Source organism: Oenanthe melanoleuca, chromosome 3 (genome assembly GCF_029582105.1).
Source record: "Oenanthe melanoleuca isolate GR-GAL-2019-014 chromosome 3, OMel1.0, whole genome shotgun sequence".
Classification (NCBI taxonomy): Eukaryota; Metazoa; Chordata; class Aves; order Passeriformes; family Muscicapidae; genus Oenanthe; species Oenanthe melanoleuca.
Genome location: NC_079336.1, coordinates 32,027,788 through 32,050,000, shown reverse-complemented (window position 1 = coordinate 32,050,000; position 22,213 = coordinate 32,027,788). Strand labels below are relative to the sequence as shown.

The 22,213-nt window shown below is 40.9% G+C and overlaps 1 protein-coding gene across 1 annotated transcript; it reads right to left on the bottom strand.

Moving 5' to 3' along the window:
- Positions 1 to 272: 272 nt before the first annotated feature.
- On the bottom strand, positions 273 to 21,256 carry TPBG (trophoblast glycoprotein). Its single transcript, XM_056486949.1, has 3 exons — positions 21,040 to 21,256; positions 3,817 to 4,432; positions 273 to 3,407 (listed from the first exon to the last, which is right to left on the bottom strand). The coding sequence occupies exons 1-3, from the start codon at positions 21,254 to 21,256 to the stop codon at positions 2,132 to 2,134; spliced, it is 2,109 nt and encodes a 702-aa protein (XP_056342924.1). The 3' UTR covers positions 273 to 2,131.
- Positions 21,257 to 22,213: the final 957 nt, after the last annotated feature.

The window sequence follows — 22,213 nt, the reverse complement described above, 5'->3', positions numbered from 1 at the left end:
AGCAGTAATAGTTCTTCACACTAAGGTTTTTCACACTATCCTTAAAATATGGGCAGCTAATATTCAGATGGGCAGCCTGCTTGATAAGAATCCACAAACTTAATTCATATGCCGTTAACCAGATATTGCTCATACATTCAAATTACAGCAGGAGAAATGCTATCACTTAATTCACATTAATTGCAAAATATACTGACTTACAAAACAATAGTTGTACTTAATATCCATTATTTTTTTATTTTCAAGGGTAAATGCACATAAGTATATTTAAAAAAAAATCACTGCTATTAAACAAATCCAATTTAAAGCAGTAGAAAATTAGTCAAAAGCAAGTTGTGCTACTTGCTTCGTCTGAAGTCACAAGATGAAAAATGCTTTTGAATAATACCGATGCCCAAAATAGCTTATATGTCTTCAGACACTTTAAAGACTATTTTATATTTATGAGCTCCTACAAACATATATATCTACGAGAAAACTGTCACTTTTGAAAGCAAAAGGAATTAGCCAGCAATTCATAACATTTGAGAGATGCTCAAGAGCTTCAAGTAACCGTGACCATGGAAAAAGCTCCACAGATAAACTGGTATATATCAAGTCACATCACACTTTTACAGCTGGTGTATTTTTTTTTTTTTTCATTAAGAAACCATAAATAGATTAGAAAAAGTGCACTAATTATTGGCAGCCACTGCAAGGTTCTTGCTAACCTTTCTATTTGTGGTCCGAGTTGCATCTTAAATTAGGCATTCTGAAGGATTTTTTTGCATGCTTTATATATTTACAAGAAAATGCATTCCCGAGCAAGTAGTAAGCAACACACTATACTGAAGTGCACCTGTTAAATGCATTAAGATAAATGTAAAGTTCCATCAAGTAACTGGATGTAGATCGCTACAGAACCTCACAAGCACTTAGACCTTAAAAAGGAAACAGCAATCTAATAAATGCTGTATGTGATGCACAAGCCTAGAGCTTGCTGACCGCACGACTGAGCTGCATTTAATTTAGTTCAGGACACATAAGTATGTTTTTTTATAATAAGCAATTCCTTTCAGGTAAAATTTCCTTTAGCTTACCAACTCCACAATTTAATTTTTTTTTAAATTTGGTAGAGGAGTCCTTATGAAAATTCTATTAGCTTGTACCTTCCCAGGAAAGTGAACCCTACCATGTCTTGACATTATGCAGGTGCTTTCAGAGAGCAGTCTGAGGGGTTTGTGCCAAGTGGAACTGCTCTCGTTGTTTAATTCTCATTATAATTCTCCTAGCATATATCACAAAATCACCAAACATTTATGGCTCTATACACAATTGTATAAACTTTTAATCATATTACTACTGCGGGGCTATTACTTCAGAGACTATAGTGCTATACACATTCTTAGATGTCCATACTTTTCTCATTGAAGAGCAAACACGACAGTTCTTGTAAGACTGTTTATTGAATTTAACAGTTCAGACTGAGTTTAGATGGAGTTTAGATGCCGTTTGTATAAAAAATTCTGTCAAGTCACGTAAACTGCAATCAAAAATAACTACAAAATAGTAAGAGACTTACTGAGATCATAAATTTCCTAACATGTAAAACTATACAGTATTTGTGCATGCTTGATATTTGATTTCCTTCTGAAGAGCAGTTAAAAGGAGATTGTTTGGTTTTTAAAATCTCAAGATAGTCTATGAAATGTAATCATCGCATCTCAATTCAGATATACAAGATCAAAACTGGCACACAGGAACATGTAACTTTTTTCCCAAAAAGTTGAGGCAGCTTTTGTTGAATGGCGTCTGCATCAGTAAACGTTTTATAAACTCTGGTGGCTTTGGATCATCAGAGAGAATCCTTTTTTTTTTTCTTTTGACATCTTGAAAAAAATTTCCAACAGGTGCAGACAGGTAAAGAGGAAAATAAGTAGCAGCTTGTTTCCTACACACGGCTGAACACCGTGCCCAGCAGTCCAGTGTCTCAAAACAAAAATTGACTTGACATCACAGGGAGGCATGTCCCCCTCAAGTTACAAGCATGTCTGAGACTTTTCAGGGGAGATGGAAGCAAGCACAAGGGTAAAGCACAAGTCTACTTTTCATGCATAGGTACTTTGCACTGCCCTGCATCTGGGGCACTTCGTCAGACATCCGAGTTGGAGCTGAGGTTTGTTAACCTGGGGTCTGCATTGATCTCGTATCTGTAGTGGTAGCCCTCCATGTGATCCCTACAGGCATCTCTGATGTTGTGCATCCACTTTTTGATTCCTTTTCGGTTCAAGTACAAAACTAGGAGGAATATGGCCCCAATGAGAGCCAAGACTATCCCCAGGAAGACGTACGAAGTCTGTAGCTGGGAAGGCAGGTCTGTGGGCACGGAGCAGTTCAGGTCCGAGCCATTGATCTTCAGCAGGGCTTTGCCCAGCATCTTGTCAGGGGAGGCACAGGTCAGGGCTTCCTTGCCCTCCACCTGGTCGCTCTCCTTGAGCCAGGCCAGCAGGTCCTCGATGGCACAGTCACAGACCCAGGTGTTGCGGCGCAGGACGATGTGCCGGAGCGCGGGCAAGCTGCGGAACTGGGCCAGGGTGCTGTTCCACAGCACGCCCAGGGAGTTGTCGCTGAGGTTGAGGCTCTGCAGCTGGCCCAGCCCCTGGAAAGAGACGTTTCGCAGGCCCACCAGGGAGTTGTTGCTGAGGTCCAGCTGCCGCAGGGCGGGCAGGGCGGTGAACATGCCGGCGGGCAGCAGCAGCAGCCCGTTGTCGGCCAGCTCCAGGCGGCTGAGGTTGCGCAGGGCCCCGGCCTGCAGCAGGGCGGCCAGGCTGAGCAGGACGCCGTGGTCGCGCAGGGCCCCGCGGAGGGCCAGCTCCTCCAGCGGGCTGCCGCCCTCCCCGAAGGCCTGCGGGCTGAGGGAGACCAGCGCGTTGCCGCTGAGGTCCAGCTGCCGCAGGGCGGGCAGGGCGAGGGAGCCGGCCTCCACGGTCCGCAGGTGGTTGCCGCTGAGGTTGAGGGAAGCGAGGTCGGGCAGGCGCTGGGCGGGGAAGGCGCCGGCCGGCAGGTCGGTCAGGGGGTTGCCGGTGATGAAGAGGCTGCGCACGTAGGGCGGCAGGTCGGGGGGCACCGCCGTCAGGTTCCTGTTCACGCACTTCACCGTCTTGGCCGGCTCCGAGCACTCGCACAGGGCCGGGCAGGCGCCGGGCTGCGCCGAGCCGCAGCCCAGCAGGACGGGCAGCAGCAGCCCCAGGCAGAGCGCGCCGCGCCCCGGCATCGCGCCCGGCCCGGCCCCGCACGCAACTTTTCCCTCCGGGCGCCTCCGGCTCCGGGCGGCGCGGCGAGGCGGGGGCCGGCTCCGGGCAGCCCTTCCTTCGGGGGCAGGCGATTCCCCTCGGGGGCTGGCTCCGCTCCGCTTCCCGCAGCGAGACCTGCGGCAGGGAGGAAAGGGAGACAGCAGCGGCGGGGCGGCGCGGCTCCTCTTGCCCGCGCCCACCCGCCCTCCCCCCGGCCCGCGGCTCGCCCCCCGCCCCCCGCCCCGACACGCGGCTCGCCCGGGCGGCCCCGGCCCCGCGGCAGAGCGGGAGAACACGCGCAGGAACAAGTTTTCGCCCACTTCCAGCTCACGCCGCCACCTTCCCACCCCGCCGTCGACTCCACCGGAGCAGCACCGGAGGAGGAGGGTCTGACCGCCGCCGCCCACCGTGTCCCGCGGCTCCCCACCGGCCGTCCCTGCCCCGGGGCTCTTCCCCTCCGCTCCGCGGCCGCTACAAACTCCCGCCCCAAAACCCACCGCGGAGCGCAGCGGAGCCGAGCCCGGTCCCGGACCCCGTCCCTCACCTTCCGCCCCGCGTACAGAACAAACTCGGCCGGAGCTCGCCGCCGACTGCCCCCAGCCCCGCCGCCAACTCCGCGCCCACCGTCGCCGCGCCTGGCCCTGCCTCCGCTGGCAGGAGAAACCAAGCGCCGCCCGGCCAGGGGGAGCCGCCGCCCGCGCCCCGCCCGCCGCCCCCGCGCTCCCGCTCGGCCGCCGCTGCCGGGCTGCCTCTCCCCGCAGCCCGCCGGGGGCTCCGCTCCGCGTCCCTGCCCCGCTGCCCCGGCCCAGGTGGTGCTGCCGGAGCCTCACCTTGCCGCCATGTGGAGCCGCGCCATGCGGGCTTCAGCTCGGCTGGCTGGGCGCGGAGCGGGTCCCGCCCGCCTCTGAAGGGAGAGCCCCGCGCTCCGCTCGCAGCGCGCTCCTGTGCCTGCCCCGCCGCGCCTGCTGGGCGCCGCTCCCCGTGTTCCCAGCGCGGGCGCGCTCCGGCCGGCGGCAGGATGGGGAATCCCGCCGGGATTCCGGCGCGGGGGTGCCGTGCCGGCTGCTGGCGGCCACTGCCCCCTCCGCCTACCCAGGGATCGCCTTTCGGGCGAGGAGGGAACGACAGCGGCCACAAAATACACCCAGTGAGCTCCAAAGCTAAAGCAAATAAAAAAAAAAAAAAAAAAAAAAAAACCAAACCCAAAAAAAAAAAAAAAACAAAAAAAAAAAAACAAAAAAATCCCAAACAGAAATAACACCAAAACTACACTTAAACCCACCGGAAACTTTAGAGGTCTTAAAATAAATAATAATAGTGATTTTTAAGAAAAGAAATGGACCTGCAAATCGACAGCTCGAGATTGACACTTAAACTTTATTATGGTGAGGAAAAGCCTGTAAGTACCTGTCTGCGTGTAAAATATTTACCAGCTTCGGTCGCTGCGGCTGTCCCAGAACCGTCCTGGCAAGGCTGAACAACGCGGGTGTAACAAAGTCTGGTTTGCTTATGTTATTCCACAGAGGGGTATTTGAGGAATTCGTGAATGGTGTGAGTTGCCATGGGGGCTGTATTTGGCCACTGGTCCCTAGAAAGTGATCGAGGTCATTAAATAACACCTAATTAACACAAAAGATCCACCAGTGTATACAAATAACCAGTTTCAGCAATGTGAAACAGAACGTTTTGAGGCGATGACTCCTTTGGGCTTTCCTTTTCCTTCTGATGACTGCCTACACAAGATTTCCTTCTCCCCGTATGTCAGAGTTACACTCCTTCTGCTTTCCTGATATTCCTTTTTTTGGTAGAGTCAGCAGGAATCTCAGAGCTGCCAAAAGCCATAGGGGAAATGAACAGATGAATCCAGTATGAAGTCTTGACAAAATCAGTCCCAGAATCTGGAGAGTAATGAACTAAAACACCAGTTTCTGTAGGACTGTTCTCCTCTCTCTAGCCTGACAGTGGTGTTGCTGTGCAGCAAAATCTGGGTTTGGGGTGACAGGCAAGGGCTGTCCACCTGACAGAGCAGCATGCTTTTTACGTGAAGATTATGGGGAAAAGAAAATACGGAGTGGCTGAAGTAACAGTGATACAAATGAGATCTTGGGCTCACAAGCAGTTCCAGAACTTCGGGAAGTTTTTGCTTTGATGTTGAAAAATAGGTAAAGATATTCTGCATTTTGTAAGAAAAAGGCTTGTTCTTGTAATCTATGAACATTCTTTGAAAAAAATAAATACCTCTGCTCCTGAATTCTCCAACTAGACAACAGCCAAATTCAGTGATCAATAAATAGTTAACAAAAGGAGATGGCTTTTAAAAATAGGTAACTGAATATGTTATCAAAAATAAATCATAGAAAAAATACTAAATCAGCGTAACCAGAACCACCTTTTATAAAATGTTTAGATACAATTTAATTTGGAATTAAATAATGCAATTTAGAGCAATTACACTGATCTGATCATTGTGCTGACCATAGTTTTCCTAGCAGTTTGGGCTGCTCATGACTGCCTAGATGGGGCTGTGCCTCTTGTCCTTCACAGCAGGTTAGCTCTTTGGGCAGGGTATATGGTTTCTTTCCTTCTCTGTGGAGTGCTCACTGACAGGTGCTTGAATGTGTTGCAGTAATGCAAATAATAGATAACAAGTATTTTCCTATTTTTTAATATTACTCCAGTAGTAAATTGTACCTGCTAAAGCTGCTTAAGCTTGCAAGAGCAAGGAAACCACTTGTAATCTGATTTCTTTTCTTATTTAAATAAAATATTTCTTAGACACATACTCATGAAAAAAATTGTACTTTCTCGTGAATTCATTTATACTAAGTGGATTTCCTGGATGTGTTTGTAATGTATACTAGGAAAATGAAAAAAAAAAAACCCAGCCTTGATGTGGTTTCAGGTCAGTTTTGACTGTTAATGATTGATTTGTGAATTTTCATTGCACAGCCCATAGAAACTCATCTCGTGGTTTTTTGCATAAAGATTATGCAAAACCTCTGCCTGAGTTAAAGTATAATTAAAAATATACTGTCTTGGCTAAAGGACTCAAACGGGAAGTTAATTTACCATTAGAAACTGTTCCTGTGGCTGATATTTCCAGGGGTTGACTGGGAAGTTCATGTTAAAGGGTGCAGGGGTTGAGACAGTGCTTCAGTCTGCTGCTCCAGACTGAGGCTGGATGATGTGCTGGTCATCTGGAATCATGAAGGAAACCTCTGACCATCCTTCTCCAGAAGGTTAAAGCTTGCTTCATGTGACAGTGATGAGATCTGCTTGCTTTTGAAAATCAGAACTCCAGTAATTCAGCTTCCACAAAGTAAAAATGGGATACCCACCTAAGGGGCTGCAGAGTCACAGGGACAATCTGTGATAACTCTATTACTTGACCTTTTTGGCATTGCTATTCCCTATTTAAGGCTCTCAGCTTAGAAAAGAATAAAGTATCATTTGTAGATGCTTATGTCACTCCACTGTCCTTAGGAAAATCTGAAAGATTATTTTAGATATTGAAATTTAAAGCTGTTAATTAAGTTCATTGAGATGGATCCCACCTTAAATAATCTTCTCAATTCCCCCTTGGACACATACTGAACAATTCTGGATACCCCTTTTGAGTGGCCTGACTGCAGCTGATGTCCAAGGAGTTGGAATAACTTGAGGTAGGACTCTATGCAATAGCAGTCATATTTTTTAATTTTTTTTTTAAATTTTCCTTATCAACAGGGAGATTTTTGTTTCTTCTGTGAAATGTTTCTACATTGCCTCAACATTGCATGAAGATACTCAGCACTTCATAGGAAGTGACCTTGGAAGGGTATTTATAATGTGCTAAAGATAAGAAACCAAGTGATCAATTGCACAGAGACCAGAATTCTTTTCTTCTACCCAAAATATCTTCCCACAAAAGTGGAAGAACAAGCTGCAAGTTCCGTCTGCTTCCTCACATAGAGGGATCCAGCAGGTCCTCCAAGGGACACCTGTTTCCCTTGAGGCTTGGCTTCCTTTGAACAAACATCATCAGAGTCCTTAAGATTGTGTCATAAAACTACGTAGGCAACAAAATGTTGCCTCGAATTCTAGTTTGAATTTTATTCAGCATTCACATGTTCACACCCATAAACATTCAGGTTCCAGTTTTCTTTTTAGGTGCACTTAAATTCATGTGATAGTTTGATTTAAGCTGTATAGAAGACAATCTTCAAGGAATCTATGTTTGCATTTTCTTGAATGCTTTCCATTTTTTATATTGAAAAAATGGAAGTTAATTTAATACAAAGAATGTTGATTTTTAATACTGTGAAAACATATTGAAGTTTGCCAGAACTAACAGAAAAAAGATTTTAGCCAAAAGTAACCTTTTTTGGGGGTCTTTAAATATATTAATTGGGTGCTTGTCACAGTGCACAGTTCTAACTTCTAGAGACTCCTGCATGCTTAGCTGGAAATAAAAGGGACCATAGGAGACAAAATGCCCCCAACTGAAAAATGCTCCCAACACTGAAAACAGCTGAAACTGAAGACAGACTCTTTAGCTGGTCCCTAGGTTTCCCAGTAGTGTTTTATTATTAAAAGCTGTTACTCATATGAGAAGGAAGCAATGGTGACTTCCTCCAGCAAAACCAGCTAGCAGAGCTGGAGTCAGGAATGTACTAAAAAAAAAAAGATTTGGGAAGAGGACTTTCTGTATTCCAGATGCTGCCACTGTGTGCTTATCCTTCTGACAATGCTCCAGCTGAACATGTTTTGACATGTAGAGCATCTGCCACACGAGCCAAGCTGAATAACTGCTTACAAGTTCATCACAATATAACTGAGAGTTTAACATTCTTAAACAGGTCATGTTAAATTTTCAATCATACTTTTATTCTTTCTTTGCTCAGGAACAATGCATGTCTTACTTTTAAGTTCTCTTTGATGGATTCCTATATGAATTTTTAAATGGTGATTTCTTTTTCATTATTCTAATTTTAAGTATGCAAGTTTAGTTTTAAGACATAGGCTATTTTCCAAGTAAATTCTACTTAGATAATTCACTACAGCCAGTAAAACTCTTCCTTCTACAAAATAAGCCTTCTGATTTTAGTCCTTCTGGAAGGGCCAAAATGACCTGTTTTCTGATTACTCTTTATTACTCTGATTCACAGTGCAGGGTGGATGAGTAGGCTTCAGCTGAAAAGCTTGTGCATTCATGTCCTCTTGGGATGTCAATCTAGATGTCTGAAGGCAAACCTGGGAAATTGGCTGAGCAGATTATTTGTTGGATTAGCATTGCTCTGGGCCATGGTGACCTGCCTTGCTACACACAGTCATTCCCAGCTGATGCTGAACTCAAAATTCTATTTTTTTGACCCACTGGCAATGTTGTCTTCACTACAGTGTGTAAGGAAGGCACCATGCTGTATTGAGGTGCTGGGTTCCAGGTCACATCTGCTCATGCTTTCTTGGGGACTCTGAAAGGATGGCATAGGTTGGGGCAGTCCCTGAGCTGTGGTGGGGAAAGGAAGGGAGAGCTGAAATACACTCTTTCTTCTTTGTCTCCAAAAGCAGAAACCCAGATCTGCAGGGAATTTGGGCCAATGTGTTCCTCACACTTCTCTCGACAGTCCCACTCATTCCTCACTCTGCAGGCAGTGCTGTGCCAAGGTTTTGCAGCCTCTTGTGGTGCCAAGGGTGTTTCCTGGTTTGCCCTTGTTTCCCTGACAAGTAAGGGTGGCTGACTCCAGCACTCAGGGTTGTGGAAGCTCTAAACACAGAGGACTGCAAGCTGGGATTATTTCCATGGAAAGCCTTTTTCATGAAAACCTTTTCATCTGTTGAAACTGGAAGTCTTTGTAGGGAAGAGTTGAATTTTACAAATTCCCCATTAAAAAAAACCCAAAAAACAAAAAAGGCATATAAAAGGCTCAGCAGATTTGAGAACATATGGGGTTTGATTCTCCCCTGTCTTACACATTGTGCCGTTGTTTGCAATCTGACAAAGCAGACTTAAAATGCAACCTCTCTGCCTGGGTAGGATTCTCCTCCACAAGTATGATTGAATACACAATATTAAAAAGCTTGGTGAATCAGTTCCCTGCTTCTTTTCCTTCATGATTTCCTTCATGCCTGCGTTTGACCACTGTGACACATGTAGGTTGATACAGTCCTCTTCTACTAAACTCTTCCTGTCTTGCTTTGCCTTCCCATCCTTCTCCAACTTTAGCTGAAGACTTTGCTTTCTGGGCTACATCTGAAATGTTTTGAAAGGAATGCATTCTTAGAGATTGGAAGAGAGTGGGAGGAACAAGGGATACAGTAATTTTTTTGTGGAGGTGGCATATTCTGTCAGCAAAGGAGGAAGATGATACCTTCCTTCCCCTTTAGCATCACTGACTACACCTGAAATTCTGCATTCCATTCTGGCATCCTATGACTGGAAAAAATGAGAAGAAAGGGAGGAAGGGAGGAAGAGAGAAAGAGAGAGGAAGGAAGGAAGGAAGGAAGGAAGGAAGGAAGGAAGGAAGGAAGGAAGGAAGGAAGGAAGGAAGGAAGGAAGGAAGGAAGGAAGGAAGGAAGGAAGGAAGGAAGGAAGGAAGGAAGGAAGGAAGGAAGGAAGGAAAAGAGAGAAAAAAAAGAAATTTGAAGGCTAATGCTTGCTGGCTTATATGGAGACTAAAATAAATTTTAAAAGTTTAGGCAAAGACCTGCCCAAGCAAAAAGGCTACAGAGGACACATCTGTTTCAAAAAAGGCTAAAATTGAGTGAGGAGGGGAGCTAGTTGTACTTCAAAGTGAGCAGGGGAGATTGGATGATATTCAGGAAATAAAAATGCATGCTTAGTATAAAAAATAAACTTGCCTACACTATAGAATTCTTTCCTTAGTACACTGTATTAGTGGTAGTTTATTGTTCCTTGTTAATTTCAGAATTCATAGTAAGTTCCCTGTGCTACAATCAGCGAAATAAACTGGTGAAGACAGGACTCTAATACATGCTTATATTTCTGTCATGTCTGAAAAGAGTCTCAAATATCACAATGGCAGCTCGATGTATGTGAATCTGTCTGTACAAAGGGCAACTATTATTTTTTCCTGAGTGCTTCTTGTAACTTTAGGAATCTCATTCCCTTAGTTGATGGCTGTGAACACTTACAGATTTTGTGCAATTTGTGGCTATTACTTCAGTGCAAGAACCTCTCACTAGAATCCAATTTCTATGTACCTTGGAAGTTCTGTATCTATCTGTCATTCCAGTATGGTGACAGATGAAAAAGTAAAAGGGAACTAATGTGGTATTAATTTTTTTTTAAGGAATGCACTCTCAATTTTTTCTTTCTCTGTTTTCATGATGTCATAGCCAAGAATCACAAGATCCTCTGCAGTTATATGTAGAACATATATTTGTAGTCTGTTCTGGTACTCTTTTTCCAATAAAATTACAGTCTGGATCAAAAGATCTCAGCTTTCTTTGGCCAAATTTGCATGCTTAAAAATATGCTAGCTTTAATGATTTAGTGCAATAGTGAAGTGTGATTGCTTCATCACTGGCTAGCCATGGAAAGTTAATGTCACTGGGCTGGACTATTTCAGTATATTTTATGGGTAATACAATGTATTTTACATTACAAAGTCTGTTATAATTATCAGCTCAATGTTGTATAAGGTTTGAGGTCTACCCCATTAGGTTTATTATTTCTGAATGTAAACTGGAAAGACCTTCATTTCCAGAAAAAGAGCCAAACTCTTGCTATGGCATTGGAGCAAAAGTCTGCCTAGTCCAGTATATTGTTTCTTATTGTGGTCAGCACATATTGCTGAAGAAAAACATTCAATTCTGTTCCAGCATGAACTCTTCAATATTTTTTTCCAAAGTCCACTGATTTGTGGCTGAGGAACTTTTGAATCAGAGCTTGAAAATCTGCAGTACTATGAACATGGCCAATTCTTTTCACTTGAAAGATTTTACAATGAAAAGATTCTCCATTGAAATATGCTTCTGTTTCAACCTGAAGTTAGAAAACAAAATCATGCATCCTTAGTATTTTGAAGGTTTTTAAAAAAAGTAAAATAGTTACAAGTTTACACCATTTCTTTTCATTTTCTAGCTCTGAAAGACTTCGATCATAGTATGTCAAAAGAATGGGAAAAAAAATGGAAGTGAAGCTGTGGTCTTCATAAGTCTGTTTACATTCTGTGGCCAAACAGAGAGAGAGATATCAGAATAAAGGGGAAAAAAATTCTAAAATGTCTAAATTTGTAGGTATTGAACATAAGGGAAAACAGAAAACATTTTATTTTTAAGGATCTATTTTTGATCTATCTTTTCATACAATACTTTTAACAAGTGAAAAGAAATATTATTTGAATATTTTTCTGGGAAAAATTCTGTTTTTAACCAAAGGTAGTTATAACTTTCTCTGGCCATCTGAATATATTTATTAAAATATTTATTAAGAAATTCAAAATTTCCTGCCTTTAAATTCAATAGATGATATAATGCTGAACACATAAATTTTAGATATCCATATATTTGTAATACACATCAGAACCATTGTGTATGCTCAATGCTATTGAATAAACTGTTGGCAATGCACCTGCACAGGATACAACCTGCAAAGTTCCTCAGAAAAATGTGTTGGATGGTTTCATTAGGGCCTCCTTGTGCCATATTCAGAGCAAAAATGCCCTATAAGATGTAAAATGGCTTTGTGAAGCCCTTTCCCTTCTCTGGATGCAGATGGTCTCTACAGAAAATGGGGCATGGACATGGAACATTTTGAAGGGAATACTCGTTTGAGAGTCAACCATATATACCTGTGATTTTTTCATGGATATTGAGGGCAGCAGGAACTAAGTGAGACTGCTCTGACTCACATTTGGGACAGAACAGTCACAGCCTATAGCACAGACTAAGACTCTCAGCCCCCATATTCTTTTTTTCTACGAGTCATACCCACAAAAGGACAAAAGGAAGAACAAGGTAGAAGAAGTAATTGGAAAAAACAGCTTCCAGTTGTGTATAAACTCAAGGCATTATGGACACACAGAGGTTCCCCTAAGTGGAAGAAATGTATTGCTGGAAACACAGAAGAGTGGGGAAAAGATGGCAGCATCACAGCCTGCAATGGAGGCAGTGCAAGATAACATATCAAGGGTGTTCTTGCTAAGGATTTCCTTCTTTTAGAGATTTATGACATAAAATTAGATCCAGGCTGGCAAGAGTTGTTTCTCTTATGACTAGGTTAAAATATTCTGAAGTTTGGGATGCTACTACCAAGTATATAAACATGACACTTGAAAATTATTGTGCTGCTGGGGAAAATGGCTGGGAAGCAGTTGTTAAGATAGTTAAATAATCTTTCGGTCACACTGGAAAAAAAAGCACTGAAGTTTTCAGTGCTGTATATGCTTTATTGTTGCTCATATAGAGGTTGCTAATGGTAGTTGTTTACCATAACTGACAATTGATCACACTGGGCATGGAGGTCGTGGCTGCATTTCAGCTGGACTAAATGATACTAAGCTATCAGTGCTTTCTTGAATGGAAATCACTTTCAGTACTTAGTAGTAATTTTAATGTGAAAAAGAAAGTTTTTAGTATTTGCAAAAATACAGAGGCATGACTTGCTACAGTTATATATTCCTATACTAATGAATGAGAGCTGCATAATACTTCGGCATTTTTGAGGCTGCAAGTAAAACTTTTTTTTTTTTTTTAAATTTTTGATTTACCATTCTACAGTGACAGAAAAGTAGTTTTCTCCATTTTTGTACTTTCAGTATTTTATTTATTCCTTTCAGTCAACACATTCTTTCTGACACACTTGGACAAACTGATAAATCATGTACCTCTACAGAACTGCTGCACTCCAGGAAACAGAGCCAGGCAAGGTGGTAGGGAAACCAAAATAGAGCAGGATAAATTCATATGTTCTTCATTGTGTTTTTGACCAAAACTCTAAGAGGATTGTAATTTATTACTTACATGTAGTAGCTGTAGATTTTCTACATGTCATGACAGCTAAATCTCTAGTCAGCTGGCATTTTGTCCATCATTTAATATCAGTTTGAAAAATGCCTTCACTTTGCCAGTCTCATGTTGCCAAGTCACAGTTCAGAGCTGCATGAGAACAAAGGCAAAGTCAATTGCTGGAAAAATACAAGAGGAAAAAGACTGGCCTCAGACAAGATTTAATTTAATGCTGCTAGGACATCTATTGCTGGCTAGATCTGTTTCAAAATCCTGTATTCTTACTCTTCCTTCAGGAAATAGTATTTTAGCATACCTTGAATCCAGTGGAGCCACCCAATGGAAAACTATCCATATAATGATGGAACATTGATTATTTATATATTTGCCCTGGATGGTGTGTGGTTGTTTTTAAAAAGTGTTGGCCAGTGTAGAAAAGAAGCCTATGTAAGTAGAGAGGGAAAATATATTTGAAAAGCTGTCACAAAAGACTAGGACCAGCATTTTAACCAAGATGTGCATGGGACAGATGATGCTGTAACATATTGAAAGCTACAGGAAATGTGACACCCTGCAGATGTTTTTAATTGGAGTAAAAGCTCTGTAGAAATGTTTTAATCTGATTATAAAATTACTTATTTTGCAGACTTAGAAATAAATTGTTCCCCAGTTCAGACAGGACTAAAGTTTTATTGTTGTCATTTACACTGGCAGTACTAAGTGTGAAGCCTAGAACAATCATTTTGTTATCTCAAATCTCTTCCAGGTTTCTTAAAAGAATTTTAACTAATTTCTTCCTCAGTTTAAGGCCTTTGTTTGTTTTATTCAGGTTAATTGATACTAGGTTAATGAATAATCCATCAGCATGTGAATTCAGATTCTGTGTGACGATTAATTGTTTCATTCAGAAAAAAACCCAACATTTTAGCAAATGCTAACCTTGTTGGGGTTCCAGGCATTTCATTCATTGTAAGTAACTAAATTCTCAAGTCAGGGCACTTTGTAGGGCCTCTAATTATTTCCTTGTTGCAGAAATATTCTTGTCCTCAGTTCACAGTTGGGGTCTCCACAAGATAAATATATACTCCTTGTGAACTCCTGATGAGTAGAACAGCACTACTCAAAAAATTAAGGTTCTAGATATAATATCAAAATATCTCCCTTGGGAAAGGAAAAAATACAATTAGCAATTCTTATTATTGACTGAATTTTTTTCTCAGTCTATAAGGATAAAAAAAGGTTTTTATCCTTATTAAATCTCAAGTCTTACCTTGCCAAATGTAATCTTAAATAAGGTTTATTAATTTTTAAGGCAATGCCTTTAATAGTGAAACATGAATGGGGAGAATGCATCCCATAATTATTTTTCGATGGTAGCATCTTCTTGGAAGAAAAAAAAGTGCTGTAATTATTTAATCTAAAAATAAAGTTAATTTGTAGAAAGCAATACTGAGTATGTAAAAAGGTCAAATGTTGAGCTTCAAAATAAAAGAGAGCTAAATTTGTCAAGGCATGTGTTAATTGTATTTAGCAAAGGTCTTTAGTTGGATGGGGAAGAGAACTAGTTTTTCATTCAGTTGATTTAAAAAATAACCTTATGTCAAAGCTTAGACTAGATTTGAAGAAATCATATTTTTTTCCTTTAAATTATATTTGCTAAAGGCTGGGACTTTTTTAAGCTGTCAAGTGAATTTTGATAGGAGTATTTTTAGTTTGTTAAGCCTACAACTGACTTTCTGTATCTCAGTGGTTGTCTTGTTTACCTGCAATAATAAAACATTTCTGGTTCTAGAAATCTAACCTCTCCTATATTTATATACTCAGGCTCGTTTATATTTTTGGATCAGCCTTTGCATGTGGCTTTCTTAGGCTGTAGCCTCAGCCATTACACAGATTCCTTTTTTTTTTTTTCCACTAACCATTTCCTCTCTGCAGTGACATTTGCTCACCTGAAACAGGTCAAGATGTGTAATATGGAAATGTTTTTCGTGTTGATAAGTAATGTTGGACTGTTGCACACACTGTCAGATAGCTTTGGCAATCAGTGAGGCATTCACACTCTGTAAATTTTAAGTTAATCAGAACTTTTCATTTTATTCAAAATTCAAAATCCATCACTTATGTTGGCTGCTTTTGTTTCCTATATGATTGCTCCTTATCGACCTTCTGTAGCTATTTTCATTCTTTTGCATATGAGATTGCTTTGACTGTGTTAATATGATGAGACCTGCTATTTTTATAGGAACAGAGCATAGTTTTTCTTTTTTCTTTTTCCATAAGAATGCTATATAAAACACCTGGCAGCCTAAGAATCCCAGAGGTGCATTATGTGGAGCTGAAGTAAAAGTCTGCCTTTGTTGCAATGGGCAGAAATTATTTTGGGTGCAATGCATTATAAAATATATTATTTTGCTTACGAGATAGTTTTTTGTAAAATTACAATAATGCAAAAATAGGTAAAAATTTTTTTCAACAGCTTAGATCACTTGTTTACTGTTTCTTTTTGAAAAGTTAACATCTTTGAGCATTTTCCATTTTTGATGAGGCAGTTTTTATCATGTTCATTTTTGCTAAGCCTCAGATACAGTTCCCATTGCAGTGACGATAAACTTAATTATAGAACGGGAATAACTCTGCTGGGTCAGAACGAATTTAAAATTACAAAAGCTGCTTGACTAAATTTCAATGCTGATTCTACAAACAGCTCCATATGTTACATTCCTGTTCCTAGCCGAGTCCCAGGAAGGGAACTGCACTCCAAACTGGGCACTGTCTATACAGAGAGAGAAAGAAATCAGCCCTGTACTAGCATTTGCATCAATTGAAATATTTCTACTTGCCTGTTATTCAGTGTAAGAGTAACAAAAATATAGATCCTTGGAATAACACAGTGCTTATTTCTCAACACCTTGAGATAATTTTAATTTATGAAGACAGATAATGAATAAAAAAAGATTACGGGTACTGTTTTTTTAAAGAAATCATCCTGCATTTTTCCTCTGGAAGGCACTGATTCCATTCAAGCAGAGTTAGTGCTGAGTTCTTTTAACCCATTCATCTTCCTTAGTATTTTCTCAGTTCCATTTCTGGACTTTTCTGGGATCCTGGTTAAAGTTATTCACCAGATTGCACCTCTTAGATCATACCATTCTATTAATGATGTTATTCCTTTTTGGTACTTTGGTATCTAAAATGTATCTGCAATTTCCATGGCTCTCTGATACTCTCCTTCTGGACAAAATAGCCCCACAGCTGTTAAAAAGCTTGTGTGATAATGTGTAGAGCATTCCAGAGATGGCCAATGCTTTTCTTTAACTCATTATAAAGAGCAGCCTCTAGACAGTGTAAGAGATCTATTTAGTGTTAATGTTTCACAGAAATCATCAGATTTATGAACCCAGCTGAATCAGGTTTTTTTTAGTATCATCATTTCTTACAGTACAGCTTCAAAATGTATATTTTTGACAAGCTGACTGTTACAAACTTGTGCAGGCTTTTCCCCCCTTTTTTGTTTTTATCTAAATCCTTCGTAAGGAGAATTGGGATTTATATGTTTATCTTGCTTTAGAGAATTAAAATACTGATATCATTTGGCAGGGGGTATAGATTTAATGGGAGACAAAGAAGTATTCTGAGGTAAAAGGGCTTGTGAAAGGGGTCATATCTGTAGAGCTTGCCCACTTGCTTAGCAGCATGTAGGAAGTCTGACTAGCACTGGTATTATTCATAATTATTTCATAAGCTGCATATATGTAAGTGTGAGCTATGCACACACATTAAAAATGTCTATTGCTGCATGTACAGCTCTACAATAAAAAAAGAGCATTTAGATACATACAGGGTCACAAACCTGAGCTCTTTCCAGCAGCTGTAGTTTTATGGGGAGGCTGTTGTGCCCCAGGAGACAAAGGAATGCTTTCCTGTCTCCTTGTGCAAGGGACACAACGGGCAGCTGTTGGTAGCCTGGTTTCCTCATTGAGAGGCATTAACATTTTCAGTACTCCTCTCACAGCATGAGAGATGCACTGGTAGCATTCTCTCTTGCACTAAGAGAAGAAATTGCTTCCCTACCAGTTTTTCAGGTGCATGAGGCAAATGCCTAACACTTCAGGTATATTGTTATAGGCATTGCTGTGCTTCCTGTGCCAGGGAAGTGTGCTATAGAAAGAATTACTGCTGTTTACAAGAGTGACTGAGTACTCTGCTGAAGGTAACAGGATGACATTTGTTCATATGCTTTCAGGAAAAACTCTTTAAAACATTCTAATGGACTTTCTTTCATAACGTAGCTAGCTACATTTTAGGATCTGAGAAAAGCAATCTGAGATGAAGTGCATGAGGTTACACCAGAATTTTTTTCTGCTTTCTTGACTGATGGGAGAATAATGGTTTTGTTTATCTTTTGTCCTAGCAGCTGGCAATTCCTATTGTCCTTTCATCTCTAGATTGTTTTTTCCTTCTGCAGGACAGATTGGAACCACAGACCTAATCTTCTGCTACTTTATATCCTATGCAGCCACTTACTAGTGTATGTATAGTTCACCTTACCTAAATGACAATGCTTTAACAGAGACATAAATTAGAAGATACAAACAGTGAAAGCAATTTAAAGAGCAAGGAAGGAGATAATCAAGTCCCAAGGAGACAGAGAAACTATGTTCAAGTCTTATACCATCTGGACACAACTTTTTGTGAGTGCTTATGAGTTTAAAATATCTGTAGGTGCTGAGGCATCTGAAGGTTCAGTGACATATGCCATTTTTATGCAATGAGCAGCTGAGTCCCAGATCAGAGATTTACTAGCTGTTAAAGGGAGATACTCTTTAAAAGACTGCAGCAGACAAATTAAGCTTCTTAGTTTTCAGAAGCTGCTTTTATAGAAGAAGTTTTCTGTATTTTCTTCCCCTTCAGCTTGTCCTTTGCATAAAGCTTTGCTGGCTTTGGTGTTTGGCTATGTGTGAGACATGGCAAATGCTGTTGTGCAAGGGTAGTGCCTTTACTGATAATGAAGAGCTCTTTGTTGGACAGAGTTGAGAAAAATCTGTCTGTAATCTTTCAGGCTGAAAAAGACTGAATGCAAAGCTTTAAGTCATATAAAAGCAGGCTGGAGAAAGAAAAGGACCCTGAGGAGGGCTTGTAACAGCAATATCCTTGCAGAGTAACCAGTGAATCATCACATTGACTACATGATATCATTAAATCCCGCCTATTTGGGCCTGTTTATTACAGAAATTGTGGTTTGTGTCTCATCCCTTTCACAGCTGTGCAGCACTAGTCACTTAAAAATTCCTTAATGGGTTTCTTACCTCAGAATACCACCTCTGAAAATCTTTTCCCCAGCCTTGTTTTTCTATGCTTTGGTGAAAGGATAGCATAATGCCACTTAGTATAAAAAGTGCCTGCACTGGTAAGAGCATCATAAAGATTTTGTTGTGCTGCTATATAGCTGAGCCAAGACATGAGACAATGATGCTAGCTCTTTACTAAGGCAACTAAAAGACAAAAAAAATTTTTTTTCACAGGTTGGCTCTTTAAGGATGCTATTGAATTATAGGGAAAGACAGGCTCCTTCAGTGCTTTTTCTCCTTTTCTTTTTGCTTGGGAGCTGAACCAAGTCTGCTTAATGAGCTTTGGCAAGAAAAATGATCTTTGTTTCTTTCTTTCTATTATTTTCTATAAAAATAGAGCTGAGAGAATAAGGAAGAACACCTGAAATACAAATGGGTATGTTCAGAGAGAAATGACCAGCTCCCTCAAGATAAAGCAAATGTCAGGGCACAGTGGGCCTGGAGACTGGAGTGGCTGGGTCCACCCTGGGGCTTGCAGAGTCTCATAGCCAGGGATCCCACCACTACAGCCATCCAGCAGGGCAGGCCCCTGGGGTTTTCTTAACCATGAAATTGGTGGGTGAACTGATACCCAGCAGCTATAGCTGAGAGCTGCTTCCAGTCCTTCCTTCTTTTAGGATTGATTTTAATCTATGATTAATTTTAACATAATATTTTCATGGACTATTTTGCAGGACAAGGAGTCTGTACTCTTGTTGGTCCCTATTCCATTTACAATCTCATTAGGTGAAGGGCTGAAACAACTGGTATAGTGAGCCAATCTGGAGTTTCCTGGCTCTCACAGTAATTTTGAAGCATTTTTCCACTTGCCTTGGAAATGCTACATACCTCTGCTAAAACATCAATTTGCAGTCTGTGCAGAATTATGCTATCAGTGTTAGTGCTGATAAGAAAGATGTTAGAATGGTGCTGTGAGCTGTGTAACACAGAGCTGTGTTGTAGTGTATTCCACGTTTTCTTCCTTTTTACATATCCGGCCCACAAAATACCTGCCTCTCCTTCCTGCCCTCTGTCCTACACATTTATTGCCATGTCTGTGCTGCAGTTGCTCTGTTGGGTTCAAGCAGGTTTGTGAGGCTCTGCTGAAAACAAGATCTGGTCTGATTTGGATTAAAAAGAGGAGTACTTTTGAAATCCACATCACTTCAGTGTAGATCTAGTGATGTGGAACTCCAATATCTTCACTGATCTGAGAAGATACTTACTGGCTTAGTAAAATCTTAATCTAATCCTCTACGTAATCTGCCCTGAAAAGTTTATTCTGTTAAAAAAATAAATTTAAAAGCAGCAAGAGCAAGCTGATAACGCTGTTTTTCAAGAAGTAGCAGCCACATGTTCTGCAAGCAATTTACTGCTGACCAAACTCTGAAGGAAAAACAGCTAGAGAAGATGTATGCATGGTAAAAATTACTTTTAAAAATGAAGAATGAATGAATGAATGTTTTTGCATTTTTAACATCATTTTGAATTTCAAATACTACAGATTTTAATTCATTTTTCAAAGTACTGAACATTCACTGAATTGCCACTTATAGATTCTGAGCACAAGTCTTTCTATTTCACTTCCAAATGATGACAAATTAAAACAGTTCCATGTTATATCAAAACAGCATCAGAATTATTGCAGAGTGTCACTCTTTCTCAGTTGATGCATCAGGTCAGTCTCCCTGCCCTGCTAATCTATCCAAGCCTGGAATTGGTCCTGCTGCCCCCAAGTACCTTGGGCAGGAGCTGAACAATATTTAGCACAAGGATAGATTTTCAGGTAACTACAAACCCAAATAAATGTGGGACCATATGAACACATTCTCCTGTGTCAGAAGAATTGCACATGCTTAAGGGATAACTTCTGTTTCGAAGATCTAGCAACAGGATTGCAAGTTTGCTTTAGTCCCAATCAAATAGCTGGATGGAGTCCTCCTACTCCACATTATACCTCCAGAGTAATGGGAAACTTCTTATTTTCTTCTTTATTGGAAAAAAAAAAGGTGAAAGAATGCTTATAAGTGTCTTTCTTTTTCTCCTGGCTGTTGGTTATTAGCTGTCTTTCATATGAAAAGCTCAATGAGGAAAAAGGTAAGGCCAGGTAAGAGGACTGGCAAAACTAGGGAAGAACTAAAAATTTTTCTTGGCCAAATGAAATAGAAATCTCACATGCCAATTTCTCTCCCTAGTTTTGATTCTGTAATGTTAGAGTAGGCTTGCAAGTAGCTGACAGAATTTCATTCTGTCTCTAAATAGTACCATGACTATTTGAACAGCTAAATACAACATGAACTCATTTACTTGCAGTAGTCTGAAAAGATGTTTCCCTGGTTCTACTTCAGGAAAGTATACCGTATTCACTGGAAATTTTAGTTTCTTGGACTGTATTTTCCCCTCACGTTTTAAGAATAAGGCTATCCAAAACACTACTTAGAAATATATCCTGCCATTCTTGTTTTTGTATGTGGGACCAAAGACCAAACCTGGCTCGACAGTGGCATCTAGTGGCGCAATTGTGCGCTGCCCTTGAGAGAGCCGCAACCTCTTCTTCACTCTGATTAATGTGTGCTCCGCAGATTTGTACCTTGGGAGGTCTCCCTGCGGGCGACTTGAGGGTTTCTTCCATCCAGAATAGTTGAGGAATAAATACATCCAGCAGTTTGCACGGAAGATGATGTTGTTCTGGGGGAAGAGGTCCATGCCTTTAGTTCAGTTGCTAAGAAAGATTTGCCCTTTGCACATCTGAGAAGATTTCCTGTGTAATGAAATCATAAAGGGAGATTGATATCTTCTGAGAAAGTATTTAAGCTAGTCTGACACAGAAAGTCAAACTACATGAGCATAAGGTCTGTGAATTTGTGCTGGGAAGCTGCAGAAGAATGTCCCAGCGGAGCTAACAGGAACTATTTAATCACTTGGGTACTTAAATAGAAAAGGAGCAAAAAAATCACTTTCCCCACCCTGTTTCTAAATAGCTTCACTTTTCTTATGTTTGTGCTACTGTACTTGTGTGTGTCCACTACATTGCAAAACTCCAGCCTACTGACATGAAGATGTGGATCATCACTTTGATTCATGATCTGGGACACGAGATGCACCTTCCCAGTCAGAGAGGCATATCCTATAGACAGCCATGATTACCTATAGGGATGTTATCTATATATAATCCATGGCTGCCCAGCACTGAAGTGTTTAGAATGAATGTAAGGATAGGAGCTGGCTTGATTCTTGAGAGCAAACTTTTACAAAAATGAGATACAACTACGAGTGCAGTGAGATACACTACAATTGTATTACTTGGACTCCCATTTTTGCAGATTTTAGTGCCAGGGCATGGAGCCAGGTAGTTGAATTTACTGTTCATTTGGGAAGGAAAGCAGGAGAGAGTTGAGTGGGGTTTTTTTAGTATTTTTGTACAATTCATGCTGTCTCACAGACATTAACCTTTTTGGCTACAGTACTAGTAAAACACCCCTTTGTACTTGCAGTGTTGTACTAGATGTTCACACTGCATAAACAATGCTAGAAGAGGAGACAGAAGCCTATTTCACATCTGGAAATAAACAAAATTAAAAACTGATCAGAAACAATTACATTAAATTTGGGATTACTTTATTAAAACTTAGAAATCAGCACATTGTATGAAATCCATCAAAT